Source organism: Rana temporaria, chromosome 8 (genome assembly GCF_905171775.1).
Source record: "Rana temporaria chromosome 8, aRanTem1.1, whole genome shotgun sequence".
In the NCBI taxonomy this organism is placed as follows: domain Eukaryota; kingdom Metazoa; phylum Chordata; class Amphibia; order Anura; family Ranidae; genus Rana; species Rana temporaria.
In genome coordinates, this window is record NC_053496.1 from 165138022 (window position 1) to 165156029 (window position 18008).

The 18008-nt window shown below is 46.8% G+C and overlaps 1 protein-coding gene across 1 annotated transcript; it reads left to right on the forward strand.

The window, feature by feature from the left end:
* The first annotated feature begins 1133 nt into the window (after positions 1-1133).
* Positions 1134-16756, forward strand: LOC120910470 (oocyte zinc finger protein XlCOF6-like). Its single transcript, XM_040322226.1, has 7 exons — positions 1134-1231; positions 4384-4493; positions 8611-8708; positions 8796-8901; positions 9675-9779; positions 12626-12808; positions 14936-16756. The coding sequence occupies exons 2-7, from the start codon at positions 4460-4462 to the stop codon at positions 16351-16353; spliced, it is 1944 nt and encodes a 647-aa protein (XP_040178160.1). The 5' UTR covers positions 1134-1231; positions 4384-4459; the 3' UTR covers positions 16354-16756.
* Positions 16757-18008: the final 1252 nt, after the last annotated feature.

The following is an 18008-nucleotide window of genomic DNA, read 5'->3' on the forward strand; positions in this document are numbered from 1 at the left end:
CAATTTTTCCGCTGGCCTCTAGGTGGCGCTTCCATTGAGTTCGGCGTAGAATATGCAAATGAGTAGATACGCCGATTCACGAACGTACGCTTGCCCGTCGCAGTAAAGATACGCCGTTTCCGTAAGAGATACGCCGCGTAAAGATAAACATGCCCCCTAGGTGGCGTAGCCAATGTTAAGTATGGCCATCGTTCCCGCGTCGAAATTTGAAAATTTTACGTCATTTGTGTAACTCGTCCGTGAATGGGGCTGGACGTAATTTACGTTCACGTCGAAACCAATGACGTCCTTGCGGCGTACTTTGGAGCAATGCACACTGGGAAATTCCATGGACGGCGCATGCGCCATTCGGGAAAAACATCAATCATGTTGGGTCACCAAAAATTAACATAAAACACGCCCCCTCATCCTCATTTGAATTACGCGCGCTTACGCCGGCCCCATTAACGCTACGCCGCCGTAACTTAGGAGGCAAGTGCTTTGTGAATGACATTCTTGCAACGTCATTTGGAGCAATGCACCCTGGGAGTTTTTACGGAACCTCACTTTAATTACTACATGCATGTATTTATTTATTTCCTTCAGTGAATTGCCTTTTTATGCGTTATTTACCGAAAGTTTTTGGTGTTTCCGTTAAATAGCGCATACAAGCGATAGTGAATTGACACTTTTGTTATCGCTTGCAGTAAGGGATCACGTGAACGACATAACGCATGCGATAATCTTTTGTAAATTGTGCCCAGAATGGTATAAAACTATATTATATGGTCTTTAACCTTTTACCTTCAATTCAAGCTGAATAAATGACTGCGGTCTGTTGGCAGGCTCAAATGTAAAAGTAAATCATAACATTATTTTATAATACAGTAATGTAATTGATCTAACAATATTATTAATTGTATTGCTTAATTCGGCATTGGTAGGCTACAAGAAAATGGCCGCCAGTCTCCTGGGTGAAAATGAATGCGTGCTGTATTCGCCCTCTAGCGTCCAATCAGGATATAACAGCCCATAGATGAGCATCTCTGCCTTGCTAGAAACGCCTACTTCCGGCCCGTGGTTACACTGCGTTCCACGTCCCCCCCCCCAGTGGAGAGGAACTAGACTTTCGATAGGGAGAGGGAGGCAGCCATTTTCTTGCAGCCCAAATGAGGAATTCAGACTTCACAGAGCTTTTCTTTATATCTAGCGGCTGAGCATAGCTGGGGGCAGGCTGCACAGTGAGGAGGAGGTAATATTGTATTAATATTATTATTATTATTATAAAAGTATTGGAGGATAGATGGGGTTACCATCACTTTTGGGGGAGTGTGGTATGACACCCCAATATATGATAATCTGGATGAAGGTGACAGCACAAGTCAATCATAAAATCTCTTATTCTGCTCTGTTGTTAGTTTTAATCTGACCAATCAATGATCATAACGACTGGAAGCAGCTGGCGTTTCCGATTGGGTGACACATCTGGCCGGACAAAAAATATTCCTTGCATTATCCGCTCCTATTTGAAGCTCATACAGTTTGTTTTAATAAATTGTTCCCACGCCTGAGAAGTATGACCTGAGGATCAATCCACTGTCTTTTCTCTCATCGCAAGAATGATTGTATTGGTTTAAAAAAGGACAAACATCAGACGCGGCGTAGGCATGAACACTAACATAAGGAGCATGCAGAGATTGGAAAAGTCAATGTTCACTGGAAACACCACCGTCTGTGGCCAACCTAATAAAACAGACCTCTGTGACATGGACATTGTAAATCCTCGGGGGAGGGACTTGTGTTGGGATTGGAAGTCCCAGTGTTCCATGATGGCCTCATATGTGCTCAGTGTGAACATGGTACACAACTGTGTCGCAGGTAGGGTTGCCACCTCATCCCTTTAACCACTTAAGCCCCGGACCAATATGCTGCCTAAAGACCCAAGGGGTTTTTACAGTTCGGGACTGCGTCGCTTTAACCACTTCAGACCCGTAGGACGTCCTGGGACGTCCTGGACTTTGAGTGGTGATATCTGAATGATGCCTGCAGCTGCAGGCATCATTCAGATATCTGTCTTCAGCCGGCGATTCTGTGCACCAGAAGAACGATCAAAGCGGCGGTTCCGCCGCTCGATCGTTCTTCTAGGCAGCGGGAGGGGACGTGCACCCCCTCCCGCCGCCATCCGGTGCTTCTCCGGGCTCTCCCGTGCCATCGGGGGCCCGGAGAGCGAATCGGCCAGACGGTCACAGTCATCTCTATGACCGTCGGAGGGCCGGGCGCGACGTTATGACGTCACGCCCGGTACCCGGAAGTAAACAAAGCCGCAATCGCGGCTGTCGGCATGAGATTGGTGAATTTGTTTTCCCGATTTCATGCTTTCAAGCCTGGAGGAGAGATGTGGGGTCTTATTGACCCCACATCTCTCCATAAAGAGGACCTGTCACACACATTCCTATTACAAGAGATGTTTACATTCCTTGTAATAGGAATAAAAGTGATCAAAAAAAAAAAATGTCAAAAAAAGTGTAAAAATAAAAAAATGAAGTAAAAAAATAAAATAAAATAATAAAAAAAAAATTTAAAACGCCCCTGTCCCGGTCGCTCGCGTGCAGAAGCGAACGCGCATGCAAGTCCCGCCCACATATGTAAACACTGTTCAAACCCCACATGTGAGGTATCATTGCGTGCGTTAGAGCGTGTGCAACAATTCTATCACTAGAGCTACTCTGTAACTCAAAAATAAGTTAAGTACCGAAGTTTGGCGCCATTCCATGAGTGTGCGCAATTTTAAAGCGTGACATGTTAGGTATCTATTTACTCGGCGTAACATCGTCTTTCACATTATACAAAAAAATTGGGCTAACTTTACTGTTTTGTTATTTTTTAATTCATGAAACTGTTTTTTTCCCTAAAAAAAGGCGTTTGAAAAATTATTGCGCAAATACCTTGTGAGAAAAAAAGTTGCAATGACCGCCATTTTATTCCCTAGGGTGTCTGCTAAAAAAAAATATATAATGTTTGGGGGTTCTGATTAATTTTCTAGCAAAAAAATTGTGATTTTTACATAAAGGAGAACAGTGCCAAAATAGGCCCGGTAACGAAGTGGTTAACAGACAATTGCGCGGTCGTGTGACGTGGCTCCCAAACAAAATTGGCGTCCTTTTTTCCCCACACATAGAGCTTTCTTTTGGTGGTATTTGATCACCTCTGTGGTTTTTATTTTTTGCGCTATAAACAAAAATAGAGCGACAATTTTGAAAAAAATTCAATATTTTTTACTTTTTTCTATAATAAATATCCCCCCAAAAATATATAAAACATTATTTTTTTTCCCTCAGTTTAGGCCGATACGTATTCTTCTACCTATTTTTGGTAAAAAAAAATCGCAATAAGCATTTATCGATTGGTTTGCGCAAAATTTATAGCGTTTACAAAAAGGGCATAGTTTTATTGTATTTTTATATAAAAAAATTTTTTTTTTTACTACTAATGGCGGCAATCAGCGATTTTTTTTTCGTGACTGCGACATTATGGCGGACTCTTCGGACAATTTTGACACATTTTTGGGACCATTGTAATTTTCACAACAAAAAATGCATTTCAAATGCATTGTTTACTGTGAAAATGACAATTGCAGTTTGGGAGTTAACCACAAGGGGGCGCTGAAGGGGTTAAGTGTGACCTCATTTGTGTTTCTAACTGTAGGGGGGTGTGGCTGTAGGTGTGATGTCATCGATTGTGTTCCCCTATAAAAGGGAACACACGATCGATGACGGCGCCACAGTGAAGAACGGGGAAGCCGTGTTTACATACAGCTCTCCCCGTTCTTCAGCTCCGGGGAGCGATCGCGGGATTCCAGCGGCAATCGGGTCCGCGAGTCCCGTGCCCGCGGTCACGGAGCTTCGGACTGGGTCGTGTGCATGCGCCCGTAGCGCGCACGACCCCACGGTTGGGTTTAAAGAGCCACGTACATGTACGTGGATGTGCCCAGCCGTGCCATTCTGCCAACGTATATCGGCGTGAAGGGGTCGTTAAGTGGTTAATATTTGTTTGGGTTTAAAGGGATGAGGTGGCAACCCTAGTCGCAGGTAAAGCTCAGATTAGCCTGGTGGAAGGTGGCCGTTGAAGAGTGGACCTGAGTTTCAGTAGGGTGGTTCTCCACCAGGGTTCCTGAGCCCCTAGTGGGCAAACCGACCCGCCCATGAGCCAGTTTTACCCTTTATTATTCTCTGTTAATAATCAGTCTTAGTAACTGAATACACCGTATTAATCTAGGAATAGGAACGAGCTGATGACGTGATACAGTTCTATCTTCAAAGATCTAATGAAGATAAAAAGTGTTCAGTTGAGACCTGTGTATGATCGTCTGCTTAAAATATTTCCTTCAATCTCATGTTATTGCAGCTCGATCTGTGGATTGTCTGTGTGCTGGCTCAGACATACGGCAAAGGGGGAGTTCTTCGAAGGACACAAGGACGCCATGATGGAGAAGCGGCCGCCCCTCACATCACCGGGTAAGAGGAGACTTTAATTTCTTGTAAAGGAGAGAAGAGTATTGAGGATCCCCCTAGATACACATCCTCTGATAGCCACTTCCAGACCGGCCCTTTTCTGACACTTTGGGCTGGATTCACGTAGATCGGCGCATTGTTACGGCGGCGTAGCGTATCGTATTTACGCTACGCCGCCTTAAGTCAGAGAGGCAAGTGCTGTATTCACAAAGCACTTGCCTCCTAACTTACGGCGGCATAGCGTAAATGGGGCCGGCGTAAGCGCGCCTAATTCAAATGAGGATGAGGGGGCGTGTTTTATGTAAATGATTGGTGACCCGACGTGATTGACGTTTTTTACGAACGCCATCCGTGTACATATCCCAGTGCGCATTGCTCCAAAGTCCGTCGCAAGGACGTATTGGTTTCGACGTGAATGTAAATTACGTCCAACCCCATTCACGGACGACTTACGCAAACGACGTAAAATTTTCAAATTTCGATGCGGGAACGACGGCCATACATTGGCTACGCCACCTAGGGGGCAGCTTTATCTTTACGCGGCGTATCTCTTAGGGAAACGGCGTATCTTTACTGTGACGGGCAAGCATACGTTCGTGAATCGGCGTATCTAGTCATTTACATATTCTACGCCGAAATCAACGGAAGCGCCACCTAGCGGCCAGCGGAAAAATTGCACCCTAAGATACGACGGCGCAGGCCGTCGTATCTTAGCTAGGTTTAAGTGTATCTTAGTTTGAGCATACACTTAAACTTACGACAGGCTTAGATTCAGAGTTACGTTGGCGTATCTACTGATACGCCGGCATAACTCTTTGTGAATCCGGCCCTTTTTGTTTACATGCAATAATCAGTATTTATTGCTACAAAATAACTTAGAACCCCCAAACATTATATATTTTTTAACCACTTGCCGACCGGCCGCCGTCGTCTTACGATGGCAGGTCGGCTCCCCTGCGCGAGAGCACGTAATATAACGTCGGCTCTCGCGCAGGCCACTAGGTCCTGTCAGGGGGAGAAATGCTGATCTTCTGTTCATACAATGTATGAACAGAAGATCAGTCATTTCCCCTAGTGAGTCCACCCCCCCTACAGTTAGAACACACCCATGGAACATACTTAACCCCTTCCCCGCCCCCTAGTGTTAACCCCTTCACTGCCAGTGGCATTTTTATAGTAATCCAATGCATTTTTATAGCACTGATCGCTATAAAAATGCCAATGGTCCCAAAAATTTGTCAAAAGTGTCCGAAGTGTCCGCCATAATGTCGCAGTACCGAAAAAAAAATCGCATAGCATACTAGCTCATTATGTAATACTCACCTCCGATCGAAGCCCCCGCAGCCGTCCTCGTACACCGCTCGGACAGCCGACATCTTTCCCGGGGGTTACTTCTGGGTATCGTGGCTCCGGCGCTGTGATTGGCCGGAGCTGCGATGACGTCACTCCCACACATGCGCGGGACCTGCCAGTCACGGAGTGGCCTCCCTTTGGAACGGCACAATCGCTGTTGCTAAAGTGCGTAGACATCGGCGCCCGTGATTTTAGTAAATATCTCCTAAACCGTGATATTTTAAGCACCTACAGGTAAGCCTTAATCTTAAGGACCCCTTCACGCCGATATACGTCGGCAGAATAGCATGGCTGGGCACATCAACGTACCTGTACGTTGCCCTTTAAGCCCAGTAGTGGGGTCGCGCGTGCACGTGACCTGGTCCGAAGCTCCGTGATTGTGGCCGCGGGACTCGCGGACCCGATCGCCGCTGGAGTCCCGCAATCGGTCCCCGGAGCTGAAGAACGGGGAGAGCTGTGTGTAAACACCCCTTTGTGTAAATCACAATCGATGACGTCACACCTACAGCCACACCCCCCAACAGTTAGAAACACAGATGAGGTCATACATAACCCCATCAGCGGGTTTTGCATTTTTTGCTGTGAAAATGACAATGGTCCCAAAAATGTGTCAAAATTGTCCGATGTGTCCGCCAAATTGTCGCAGTCACGAAAAAAAAAAATCGCTGATCGCCGCCATTAGTAAAAAAAAAAAATTAATAAAAATGCAATAAAACTATCCCCTATTTTGTAAACGCTCTAAATTTTGGCCAAACCAACCGATAAAAGCTTTTTGCAATTTTTTTTTACCAAAAATAGGAAGAAGAATACGTATCGGTCTAAACTGAGGAAAATTTTTTTTTTTAATATATTTTTGGGGGATATTTATTATAGCAAAAAGTAAAAAATATTGCATTTTTTTCAAAATTGTCGCTCTATTTTTGTTTATAGCACAAAAAATAAAAACCGCAGAGGTGATCAAATACCACTAAAAGAAAGCTCTATTTGTGGGAAAAAAAGGATGCCAATTTTGTTTGGGAGCCACGTCGCACGACCGCGCAATTGTCAGTTAAAGCGACGCAGTGCGGAATCGCAAAAAGGGGCAAGGTCCTTAACCTGCATAATGGTCCGGGTCACAAAGATCTGTGTTTTCGAATGCTTTTGATTTTTTTTTTTAAATGGCGCAGTTTACATCCGGGTATCAAAGCTGATCTGGACTTTGTTCGGCTCTCCAACCATCCAGCAGGCTGGATGGTTGGGCCTTCTGGTGGGACGGGAGGGCCCGAGAAACCACGGAAGGCAGCAGGAGGGGCCGCTAGGATTGCTTTTACAAGAGAGCCGACCGCCGATTCTTCATCATCCAAGTATAACCACCCGAAGTTCAGTAAACGTATGGGTATGTCGCTGGTCTGAAAGTGGATATAAAAGACTTATGCCGCGTACACACGACCGTTTTTCATGACGAGAAAATTTCAATTTTTTAAATTGGTCGTGAAAAAAAGATTGTGTGTTGGCTCCAGAGCATTTTTCTCGACGAGAAAATGGGCGTTAAAAATGTAGAACCTGCTCTATTTTTTCTCGTCGTTTTTCACGTCGTGAAAAAACGGTCGTGTGTAGGCTTTAACGAGGGGGGAAAAATGCGCATGCTCAGAAGCAAGTTATGAGACGGGAGCGCTTGTTCTGGTAAAACTACCGTTCATAATGGAGATAGCACATTCGTCACGCTGTAACAGACTGAAAAGCACGAAGACTGAAAAGCGCGAATCGTCTCTCACCAAACTTTTAATAACACGCAGTAACACAAAATCAGCATAATCAGCCTAAAGGGTGGCACCATTCGAATGGAACTTCCCCTTTATAGTGCCGTCGTACTTGTTGTACATCACCTCGCTTTGCTCGAGCATTTTTTTTCACGATCGTGTGTATGCAAGGCAGGCTTGAGAGGAATCACTTCAAGAAAAATGTTTTTTTTTTTCCATGACATGAATAACGGTCGTGTGTACGCGGCATTAGAAACAATTAGCTAGATTCAGGTACAGTTACGATGGGCGTATCAGTAGATACGCCGTCGTAACTCCGAATCCGCGCCGTCGTATATTTAAGCGTATGCTCAAACTGAGATACGCTTAAATGTTGCTAAGATACGACCGGCGTAAATCTCCTACGCCGTCGTATTTTAGCTGTCTATTTAGGCCGGCCGCTAGGGGCGTGTACGCTGATTTACGCCTAGAATATGTAAATCAGCTAGATACGCCTATTCACAAACGTACGCACACCCGTTGCAGTAAAGATACGCTGTTTACGTAAGGCATTTCAGGCGTAACGATAAACCACCAAAAAAATGGCGCAGCCAATGTTAAGTATGGACGTTGGAACAGCGTAAAATTTTTCACGTTTTGCGTAGTTTGCGTAACTCGTCCGTGAATGGGAATGGGTGTAAGTTAGGTTCACGTCGAAAGCATTGACTATTTGCGACGTGATTTGGAGCATGCGCACTGGGATACGTCCACGGACGGCGCATGCGTTCTTTCGAAGCGTCATTTACGTGGGGTCACGATTAATTTACATAAAACACGCCTATCTCTTCCACATTTGAATTAGGCGGGCTTACGCCGGCCAATTTACGCTACGCCGCCGCAACTTACGGAGCAAGTGCTTTGTGAATACTGCACTTGCCTCTCTAAATTGCGGCGGTGTAATGTAAATAACATACGCTACGCCCGCACAAAGTTAAGCCGTCCTATCTGAATCTAGCCAAATGTAATCAGTCAGTGTGTGTTTCCTACAGATGGATCCAGTAAGAGAAATCCCCCAGAGAGATGTCCCCGTCCTCTGTATTCCCGGGACTCCACACAGGAACACCAGGAGATCCCTCAGGAGGATCAGGTAGATAGAATAGAGAGTCGTCTTGGATAGTAGTATAATAATATAAGGGTCTGTATGGTTTATCATTGTCTCTTTTTTTTTTATTAGCGTATAAATTTGACCCCTGTCAAAGTTGAAGTTAAAGAAGAAGATCTGTATGTGATGGGTGATGGGCCATGCAAAGAAGAAGAAGATCCTCCAGAGATCAGCACAGGTGAGGAATAAACACTAAATCCAGAGAAGAGTCGCAGATTCTCCTTTTTCAGTCACTACAACAATCTCTTATTTTTTAATGGCACCTCAAACAAAAACACACTTGGCTTAGTACCAAAAAAGGTACATATGCCGAACGCGTTGCGTCCCTCAGGTGTGAATGCAGTCTCAATCCAGAGAAGAGTCCCAGATTCTCCTTGTTCAGTCACTACAACAATCTCTTCTTCTCCCCCCTCCTCCTATCAGTAGACAGTAATGGGGAGACAGTATGTGCCCAGTGGGGGAGTCAGGAGCCATCAGCCTCTATTAGACTCCTGCTCTCCTCCTCACATCATGTCATTGTGTGTTACCAGCCAAGAGACGTGACCAGTCCCCCCCCACACACACTCTATGGGGTCTCTCATACATCTCAGTACAGGAGGCTTCACTCTAGGGTTACCACATGTTATAGGATTCACCCGGACAGTACGGGTATTCAATCATGTGTCTGGGTTTCAGGTGGACTGAAACCCAGACACATTATTTATACTGGGCTTTGGCTCCCCAAGTAACCAAGATAGTCACACACAAATCTAAAGGTGGCTGTCTGGGAGCAGGTTCGGTATCACTGGGGGGGCAGAGTGATGATGTCAACAAAAGCAATTTGGCCACACCCATATTTTGCTGTGGCACGCTATGCGCACCACAATACTACTCTCCTTTGGGCACCCAAAGTGTTCAGGTTTGGATTGAAGAAAAGGTGGCAACCCATTTCACTCTCATCTTTATTCACAGACCCCGGAGATACCAGAGACACTCTGAGAGACGCCAAAGCTGAGGAGGAGGAAGAAGGATATGAGAGGATTAAACAGGAGGAAGTTCCTATAAAGATTGACACAAGTAGGATATATATTTACTAAGATATTTATTCACACAGAAAAGATTTACAGATCTTTATTTAGTCTGTACGGTCTTCTTCATCTGTAGAACATAAATGGCCTTAGGACTGGATACCTTTCAGATACTCAGACTCGATTTGTGAGTGTTGTCTCGCAAAACGAGCAGGATTCAGGCCAAAGCGGTGTGCAGTACCGCGTTTGGCCAGAGGTGGGGGGTGCCGGAGCCGAGCGTAGCTGAACGGTGCCATTCGGAAATGCACAGAAAGGTCAGAGGACAGCTCGGCTGACCTCGGCAAACCTCTGGAACTAGTCTTTCTGAGGTTTGTTGAGGTCAACCGAGGTGTCCTCAGGCCTTTCCGGCCGTTTCCGAGGCTCTCCGTTACCCCCCCTCACCTCTGGCCGCATGCGGTATTGCATGCCATTGAAGTCAATGCGGAACAAATTATTTTCGTTTCCATTGACTTCAATGGGGAAACTCGCTTTGATAAGCGAGTACTTTGGATTACGAGCGTTCTCCTGGAACGGATTATGCTCGTAATCCGAGGTTCCACTACAATTGTCTAGTTGTAGGCCTATAGCTCATAAATGTTGACCTTGAAATACAGAAGTCTTGGTAACTGAATGAAATAACGTGTGGGCCTAATGAACTTTAAGCATTAAGTAGACTTTGGTGATAAACGAGTCAGCATCTGATGTGTCAAAACCTTGATGCATAAAGTGAACTACAGCAGTGTTTTTTAGTTGTGGCCCCCTTTAATAGTTGGCCAAATCTTGAGGGACCCGGTCAACTAACCAAAACCTCCTCCAAATCCCCAAATCCCATTACAAATCTAAGGGAGAATGTAGATTTGCAGTCAAAGGACCTCGGTTCTGGAATGCTCTACCCACGACCATCCGCATGGAAGAAAACCATTGGGCTTTTAGGAAAAAACTAAAGACCCACCTTTTCTGAAGGATCAGGACGACACTGGATGCCAAGCGCCTTGAGGCGATTCAGTTCGCATTTGTAGCGCTATACAAGTTACTCACATCAGAGGTTTCCCCATTCCCCATCATATCAGAGTCCCACTTCATGTTTGAGATCCCCCATCGGGTCAGGGGTCCCCACGTCACATCACAGGTTTCCCATTGCATTAGAAGTTTTCCCATTCCCTATCACATCAGAGTTCCCCCTTCACGTTAGAGGTCCCTCATCAAGTCAGAGGACTCCCCATCACATCAGAGGTTTCCCCTCTTCCCTATCACATCACAAGTTTCCCATCACATCACAGGTCATCCTCCATCACATTAATGTTAGAGGTCTCCAATCACATCAGAGGTTGCCCCATTTCCCATCACATCACAGGTCCCCCATCACATGAGGGGTTTTCCTATCACATCACAGGTCTACCTATCACATCACAGCCCCTTCCCCCCTCCATCACATCACAGGTCTCCCATCACATGAGGGGTTTTCCTATCACATCACAGGTCTACCTATCACATCACAGCCCCTTCCCCCCTCCATCACATCACAGGTCCCCCATCACATGAGGGGTTTTCCTATCACATCACAGGTCTACCTATCACATCACAGCCCCTTCCCCCCCCCCCCATCACATCACAGGTCTCCCATCACATGAGGGGTTTTCCTATCACATCACAGGTCTACCTATCACATCACAGCCCCTTCCCCCCTCCATCACATCATAGGTCTCCCATCACATAAGGGGTTTTTATATCACATCACAGGTCTACCTATCACATCACAGCCCCTTCCCCCCCTCCATCACATCATAGGTCTCCCATCACATAAGGGGTTTTTATATCACATCACAGGTCTACCTATCACATCACAGCCCCTTCCCCCCTCCATCACATCATAGGTCTCCCATCACATGAGGGGTTTTCCTATCACATCACAGGTCTACCTATCACATCACAGCCCCTTCCCCCCCCCCCCCCATCACATCACAGGTCTCCCATCACATGAGGGGTTTTCCTATCACATCACAGGTCTACCTATCACATCACAGCCCCTTCCCCCCCCCCCATCACATCACAGGTCTCCCATCACATGAGGGGTTTTCCTATCACATCACAGGTCTACCTATCACATCACAGCCCCTTCCCCCCTCCATCACATCATAGGTCTCCCATCACATGAGGGGTTTTCCTATCACATCACAGGTCTACCTATCACATCACAGCCCCTTCCCCCCCCCCCCCATCACATCACAGGTCTCCCATCACATGAGGGGTTTTCCTATCACATCACAGGTCTACCTATCACATCACAGGTCTACCTATCACATCACAGCCCCTTCCCCCCTCCATCACATCAGAGTCCCCCTTCATGTTAGAAATCCCCCATCAGGTCAGAGTTTCCCCATCACATCACAGCCCCCCCCCCCCCTATCACATCAGAGTCCCCCGTCAGATCATGGGTCCCTCATCACATCATAGTCCTAGCTATACAGAATCCCCTCTATAGCTCCCCAAGCACACAGTTCCCACCGTTAACAGAGCCCCTCCAATCATACAGTTCCCACCGTTAACAGAGCCCCTTCAATCATACAGTTCCCACCGTTAACAGAGCCCCTTCAATCATACAGTTCCTTCGTCACATCTGAGCCTTACCTTTTGACTTCAGCGCTCTTTTCTTCTCTAGCTACAGTGAGTAAGTAAGCACAGTTTGAATAGGGGGCACAATTGTAGCATCCAGCCTATCCTGCAAATGGCAGGATGGAGGGGGATCGAGGGACCAGGAGTTTTCGCAGAGAGGTCCACCCCGCAGGGTACTGTAGGGGTTGAGGACCGATGCCTGCAAACACATCTGAAATAATTATCTATTTTTTTCCTGCACAGATCACAAAGACCTCCAAGTGACTGAGAGGACATTCAAAGCTGAGGAGGGAAAAGTACTTGTGAAGATTGAAGATGAGGAAACTCCTCCAAAGAGCAGCACAGGTGAGTTACAGCAACCAAATTCACAGATTCTCCCTTTTTTATACCTGGTGTCATCTTCCACCATTGTCCCTCACTTCTCATGCCGCGTACACACGATCATTTTTCGTCATGAAAAAAACATCGTTTTTAAAAAATGTCATTTAAAATGATGGTGTGTGGGCTTCACATCATTTTTCGGGTTCTGAAAAACGACAATTTTTTTTTCCGAACATGCTGCATTTTTTAACGATGTTTTAACTGCTTGCCGATCAGATTATACGGCGGCAGGTCGGCTCTGCTGGGCGAGATCACGTAGCTATACGTCAGCTCGCCGAGCAGCCAATAGGGGCGCGATCACCGCCGGGCACCCACGATCGCTCGTTACAGTTCACAGCTGGTCACATGTAATCAGACTTCCCGGTTATCGGCTCTACTTTCTTCACACAGAGACAGGAGAGCTGATCTATCAAAGCTGATCATCAGTGCCCTAATTGTCAGTGCTGCCTATCGCTGCCTATCAGTTCCCTTCAGTGTCTCCTCATCAGTGCAGCTTATCAGTGCCCATCAGTGCAGCCTTGTCAGTGCCTCCTCATCAGTGCAGCTTTTCAGTGCCCATCAGTGCCGCCTTGTCAGTGCCTCCTCATCAGTGCAGCGTTTCAGTGCCCATCAGTGCCACCTTATCAGCGCAGCCTCGTCAGTGCACATCAGTGAAGAAGAAAAATTACTTTTTTTCCAAATTTTATAACAGAAACTAAGAAGAAAATAAAAAAATCCAAAATGTATTTAAGCAAGAATTAAAAGATCCAGTGTTGATTAAATACCACCAAAAGAAAGCTCTATGGCCCGGATTCACAAAGCACTTGCGCCGACGTATCTCAAGATACGCTGCGTAAGTGCAAATATGCGCCGTCGTATCTGTGCGCCTTGCCCACAAAACTAAGATACGCCTAAAATAGGCTTCATTTACACCGACGTAACTTGCCTACGCCGGCGTAGACTGGGCGCATATTTATGCTGGACGCATGTGGCGCTCCCATTGATTTTCTATTCAAATATGCAAATGAGGGAGATACGCCGATTCACGATCGTACTTGCGCCCGACGCAGGCTACGACTGGTGCGCGTAAGTTGTACGTACGGCGTAAAGTTAAGCCCCATAAAGGAGGTGTAACTCAGCAGCATCCATGCAAAGGGCTGCACCAGGGAACACAAGCCGCCGTATTTTACGTAGTTTACGTTGTACGTGAATAGGGCTGGGCGTAGGTTACGTTCACGCCGTAGGCAGTGATCCGGCGTATCTCAGGCAGTTGTTCCGACGCGATTGTGAGCATGCGCACTGAGCTGCGCCCACGGGACGGCGCATGCGCAGTTGGCGATATGTATCTGTCTGGCGCTCGGCCCATCATTTGCATGGGGTCACGCCTCATTAGCATGGCTCACACCCACTTCCACTTACGCCGACTTACGCCTGAGGCTTCGTACAGACGACCGGATCTATCCGCTGGGATTGATCCGCGGATCAGTTCCAGCGGACAAATCCGGTCGTCTGTACGGCCTAGCGGATATTTATCCGCGGAGATTTGTCAGGCCGATCGATTTCAAGCGGATAGAAATTTCTTAGCATGCTAAGAAATCTATCCGCTTGAATCGTTTCCAGTGGATTGATCCGGTCGTCTGTACAGACTCACCGGATCAATCCATCCGCTCCCCTCCCTCGCATGCGTCGTAATGATTCGACCCATGCGTGGAAGTACTTACCTTCCAGCGTCGCGTACGTCGCCGCGTCATCGTCGTGGCGACGGCGCGAGACATCACCGCGGATGTATTCCGCGCGGATTTTGATCCCATGGTGTGTACAAGCCATCGGATCAAAATCCGGAGGAGGAATCTCCGCTGGAAACGGTCCGGCGGACCGTTTCCAGCGGAGATCCCCTCGTGTGTACGAGGCCTGAGAAACCCAGTGCAGATTTAGGAGGAAGTGCTTTGTGAATTCAGTGCTTGCCTCTCTGCGCTGCGTTGGCGTAGCGTAAAGGAGATACGGCACCAGTGTGTGTGAATCCGGGCCTATCTGTCTAAATATTTTTTTATAAAAATCTAATGTGGGTACATTGTTGCATGACTGAGTAATTGTCATTCAAAGTGTGAGAGCACTGAAAGCTGAAAATTGGAAGGGGGTGAGAGTGCCCTGTATTGAAGTGGTTAAAATAAATGGACTTCCTATCTCTTCCAGATGAACCCCACGCAAAGTGCAGTTTGGAAGCACCAGATGATATTACAGGAAGATCTTCAGAGGGAAACCCCACTACTCCAAGTCTCCATCCAATCCATCAAAGTGCAAGTCCATCAGCTGATCCCTCTACACATGGTGGGAGTTTTCCGGAGTTTTCCCATCCAACTCTTAGCGGAGCAGAAATGTTCCAGTGCTCCGAGTGTGGGAAGTGTTTTAACCAGAGAGCAAAACTCATTACGCATCGGAGAAGTCACACTGGAGAGAGGCCATTTCCCTGCTCTGAATGTGGAAAAGCTTTCACCCAAAGGGGGAACCTGCTCACGCATCGAAAAATACACAAAGGAGAGAAGCCATACTCCTGTTCGGAATGCGGGAAATGCTTCCTCTTGAAGGGCGGTCTCATTAAGCACGCAAGGTTTCACACGGGGTTGAGGCCATTTTCCTGTTCTCAGTGCGGAAAAAACTTTCCAGATAAAGGCTGCTTAGACCGGCATGAGATAACCCACGCAGGGCAGAAGCCCTACTCTTGTTCGGTCTGCGGGAAATACTTTTCTTCCAAATCTTACGTCAGCAAGCATGAAAGGAACCACAAGCGGGAGCAACCACATTCCTGTTCTGAATGTGGAAAAGGCTTTCCAGATGCAGGCAGACTTGAGCGACACATAGTGGTGCACACGGGGGGGAAGCCTTATACGTGTTCTGAATGTGGAAAAAGCTTTTCGCAAAAGTCCAACTTAAATGAGCATGAAAAGACACACACGGGAGAGAAACCGTTTTCTTGTTCCATGTGTGGGAAATGTTTTGCCTATAAGTCAAACCTGACAACACACGAAAGAGCACACGCAGGGAAGAAACCACATTCATGCCCTGTGTGTGGGAAGAACTTTGCCCAAAAATACATCCTGACCATGCATGAAAGGACCCACACGAAGGAGAAGCCATTTTCCTGCAGCGTATGCGAGAAACCCTTCGCTCACAAGTACACCCTTGCTATGCATGAGAAGGCTCACTCGGGGGAGATGCCGTATTCGTGTTCTATCTGTGGGAAGAGCTTTGTACAAAAGTATGTCCTCGATGACCACGAAAGGACTCACACGGGGGAGAAGCCATACTCCTGCAGCGTATGTGGGAAGTGCTTTGCGCACAAGTCCAATCTTATTACGCACAGGAGAACTCACACAGGGGAGAAGCCCTATGCGTGCTCCGTATGTGGGAAATGCTTTGCACAGAAACCCCACATGATTACACATGAGAGGTCTCACACAGGGGAGAAACCTTTTTCCTGTTTGGAATGTGGAGCGTGTTTCACGAGGAAATCAAAACTTGTCACTCATCAGCGTTCACACACAGGAAATCCCTCTGGTGTCCAGTTGCATCACCTAAAAATTCAAATTAAAGAGGAACTTTCTGACCAATAAAGTTGGTGCACTTGCTAACACAGCAAGGACTGTCTTATAGAACAGATAGAAAAATGTGGTACACCCCTCTTTGGCTTAGGTCATGAGAAAGTCTACACACCTATGGCAGGCCAAGGTCATATATTGACACCGTCAGATAACAATAATTTGGAATTTGCCAGCATAGCCAACAATGTTCAGCCACCTTGTACATCTCAAACCTAGTCTTCAGATACATACCAAAGAAGGACCTTCATTTCCCCTACGATCTGCTTCTCTAGTTTCCTCCTTCTTTCACTTCCCTCGTGTTTCCCCCTTCTTCAGATCTTTATTTCTCCTGTTGTACCAATTCCCCAGTAGGGATGAGCCGAACACCCCCCCCGTTCGGTTTGCACCAGAACCATCGAACGGACCGACCCTTCGCGCGAACATTTAGAGCCCCATTGATGTCTATGGGACTCGAACGTTCGAATTCAAAAGTGCTAATTTTAAAGCCTAATATGCAAGTTATTGTCGGAAAACGGGTTTGAGAACCCGCGTCTTGCCCCAGGGAACATGTATCAATGGAAAAAAAAAGTTTTGAAAAGAAAAATTCCTTTAAATATCGTACCTGCTGGGTGTCTATAGTATGCCTGTGAAGTGGCACGTGTTTAGAACTGTCCCTGCACAAAATTAGATTACTATAATAAAAAAGTATTTTAAAACTGCTTACGGCCTTAATGTAATGTCTGGTCCCTGCAATATGGATGAAAATCATTGGGAAAAATAGCACAGACACAGACAGTACACACACCACGTAGCTTTAGGTGCACACTGCAGAGGACACGGGCAGTACACACCAAGTAGCTTTAGGTGCACACTGCAGAGGACACAGGGAGTACACACCAAGTAGCTTTAGGTGCAATCTGCAGAGGACACAGGCAGTATACCACGTGAGAATACTGCAGCTAGCACAATCACCTGCCTGCCAATAAATTAGGAAGAACTGATCTAGCTAAACTATACAGTGTATAAATATATATACAACACCTGGGATGCATATATATCCTCTACACACTGTGGGCCAGATTCCTGTACATCCTGCGTTGGCGTAGTGCAAGCCATTTACACCACGCCACCACAACTTACTGGAGCAAGTGCCGTATTCCCCAAGCACTTGCTCCGTAATTTGCGGCGGCGTAGTGTAAATGGCCCAGCGTATGGCCGCGTAATTCAAAGGGGTCGGCTTGTATTCAAATTAAGCGTGCCCCCGCGCCGATCGAACTGCGCATGCGCCGGGCGGAAAAAGAGCCCAGTGCGCATGCTCCAGCTCACAACGGAAAACGTCAATGACGCTGACGTGAGCGTCATTGACGTAAAGTCGTATTCGCGGACGACTTAGTAAAACGACATAACCAACGGAAAAAGACGACGCTGACCCGACGCCATACTTAACATGGCATACGGCGGACTGGCGTAGGGTTACCCCTCGTATAGCAGGGGTAACCTTACGCTTACGGAAACGACGACTACGCGACGCAAATTCGTTCGGGAATCGGCGTATCAGGCTCATTTGCATAGTCAAATGAGAACTGAACGTAAACGCCACCTAGCGGCCAGCGGCGAATTACATCTAAGATCCGATGGTGTAAGTGACTAACACCTGTCGGATCTTGGCCGTATCTATGCGAAAATGA

What these genes read in the sequence shown, in the direction of transcription:
- LOC120910470 (XM_040322226.1), top strand. Translation starts at nt 4,460, where the DNA reads ATGATGGAGAAGCGGCCGCCCCTCACATCACCGG. An exon ending in TCCTATAAAGATTGACACAA is followed by an intron (nt 9,780 to 12,625) that starts GTAGGATATATA and finishes TTTCCTGCACAG; the next exon opens with ATCACAAAGACCTCCAAGTG. An exon ending in CATTGTCCCTCACTTCTCAT is followed by an intron (nt 12,809 to 14,935) that starts GCCGCGTACACA and finishes TATCTCTTCCAG; the next exon opens with ATGAACCCCACGCAAAGTGC.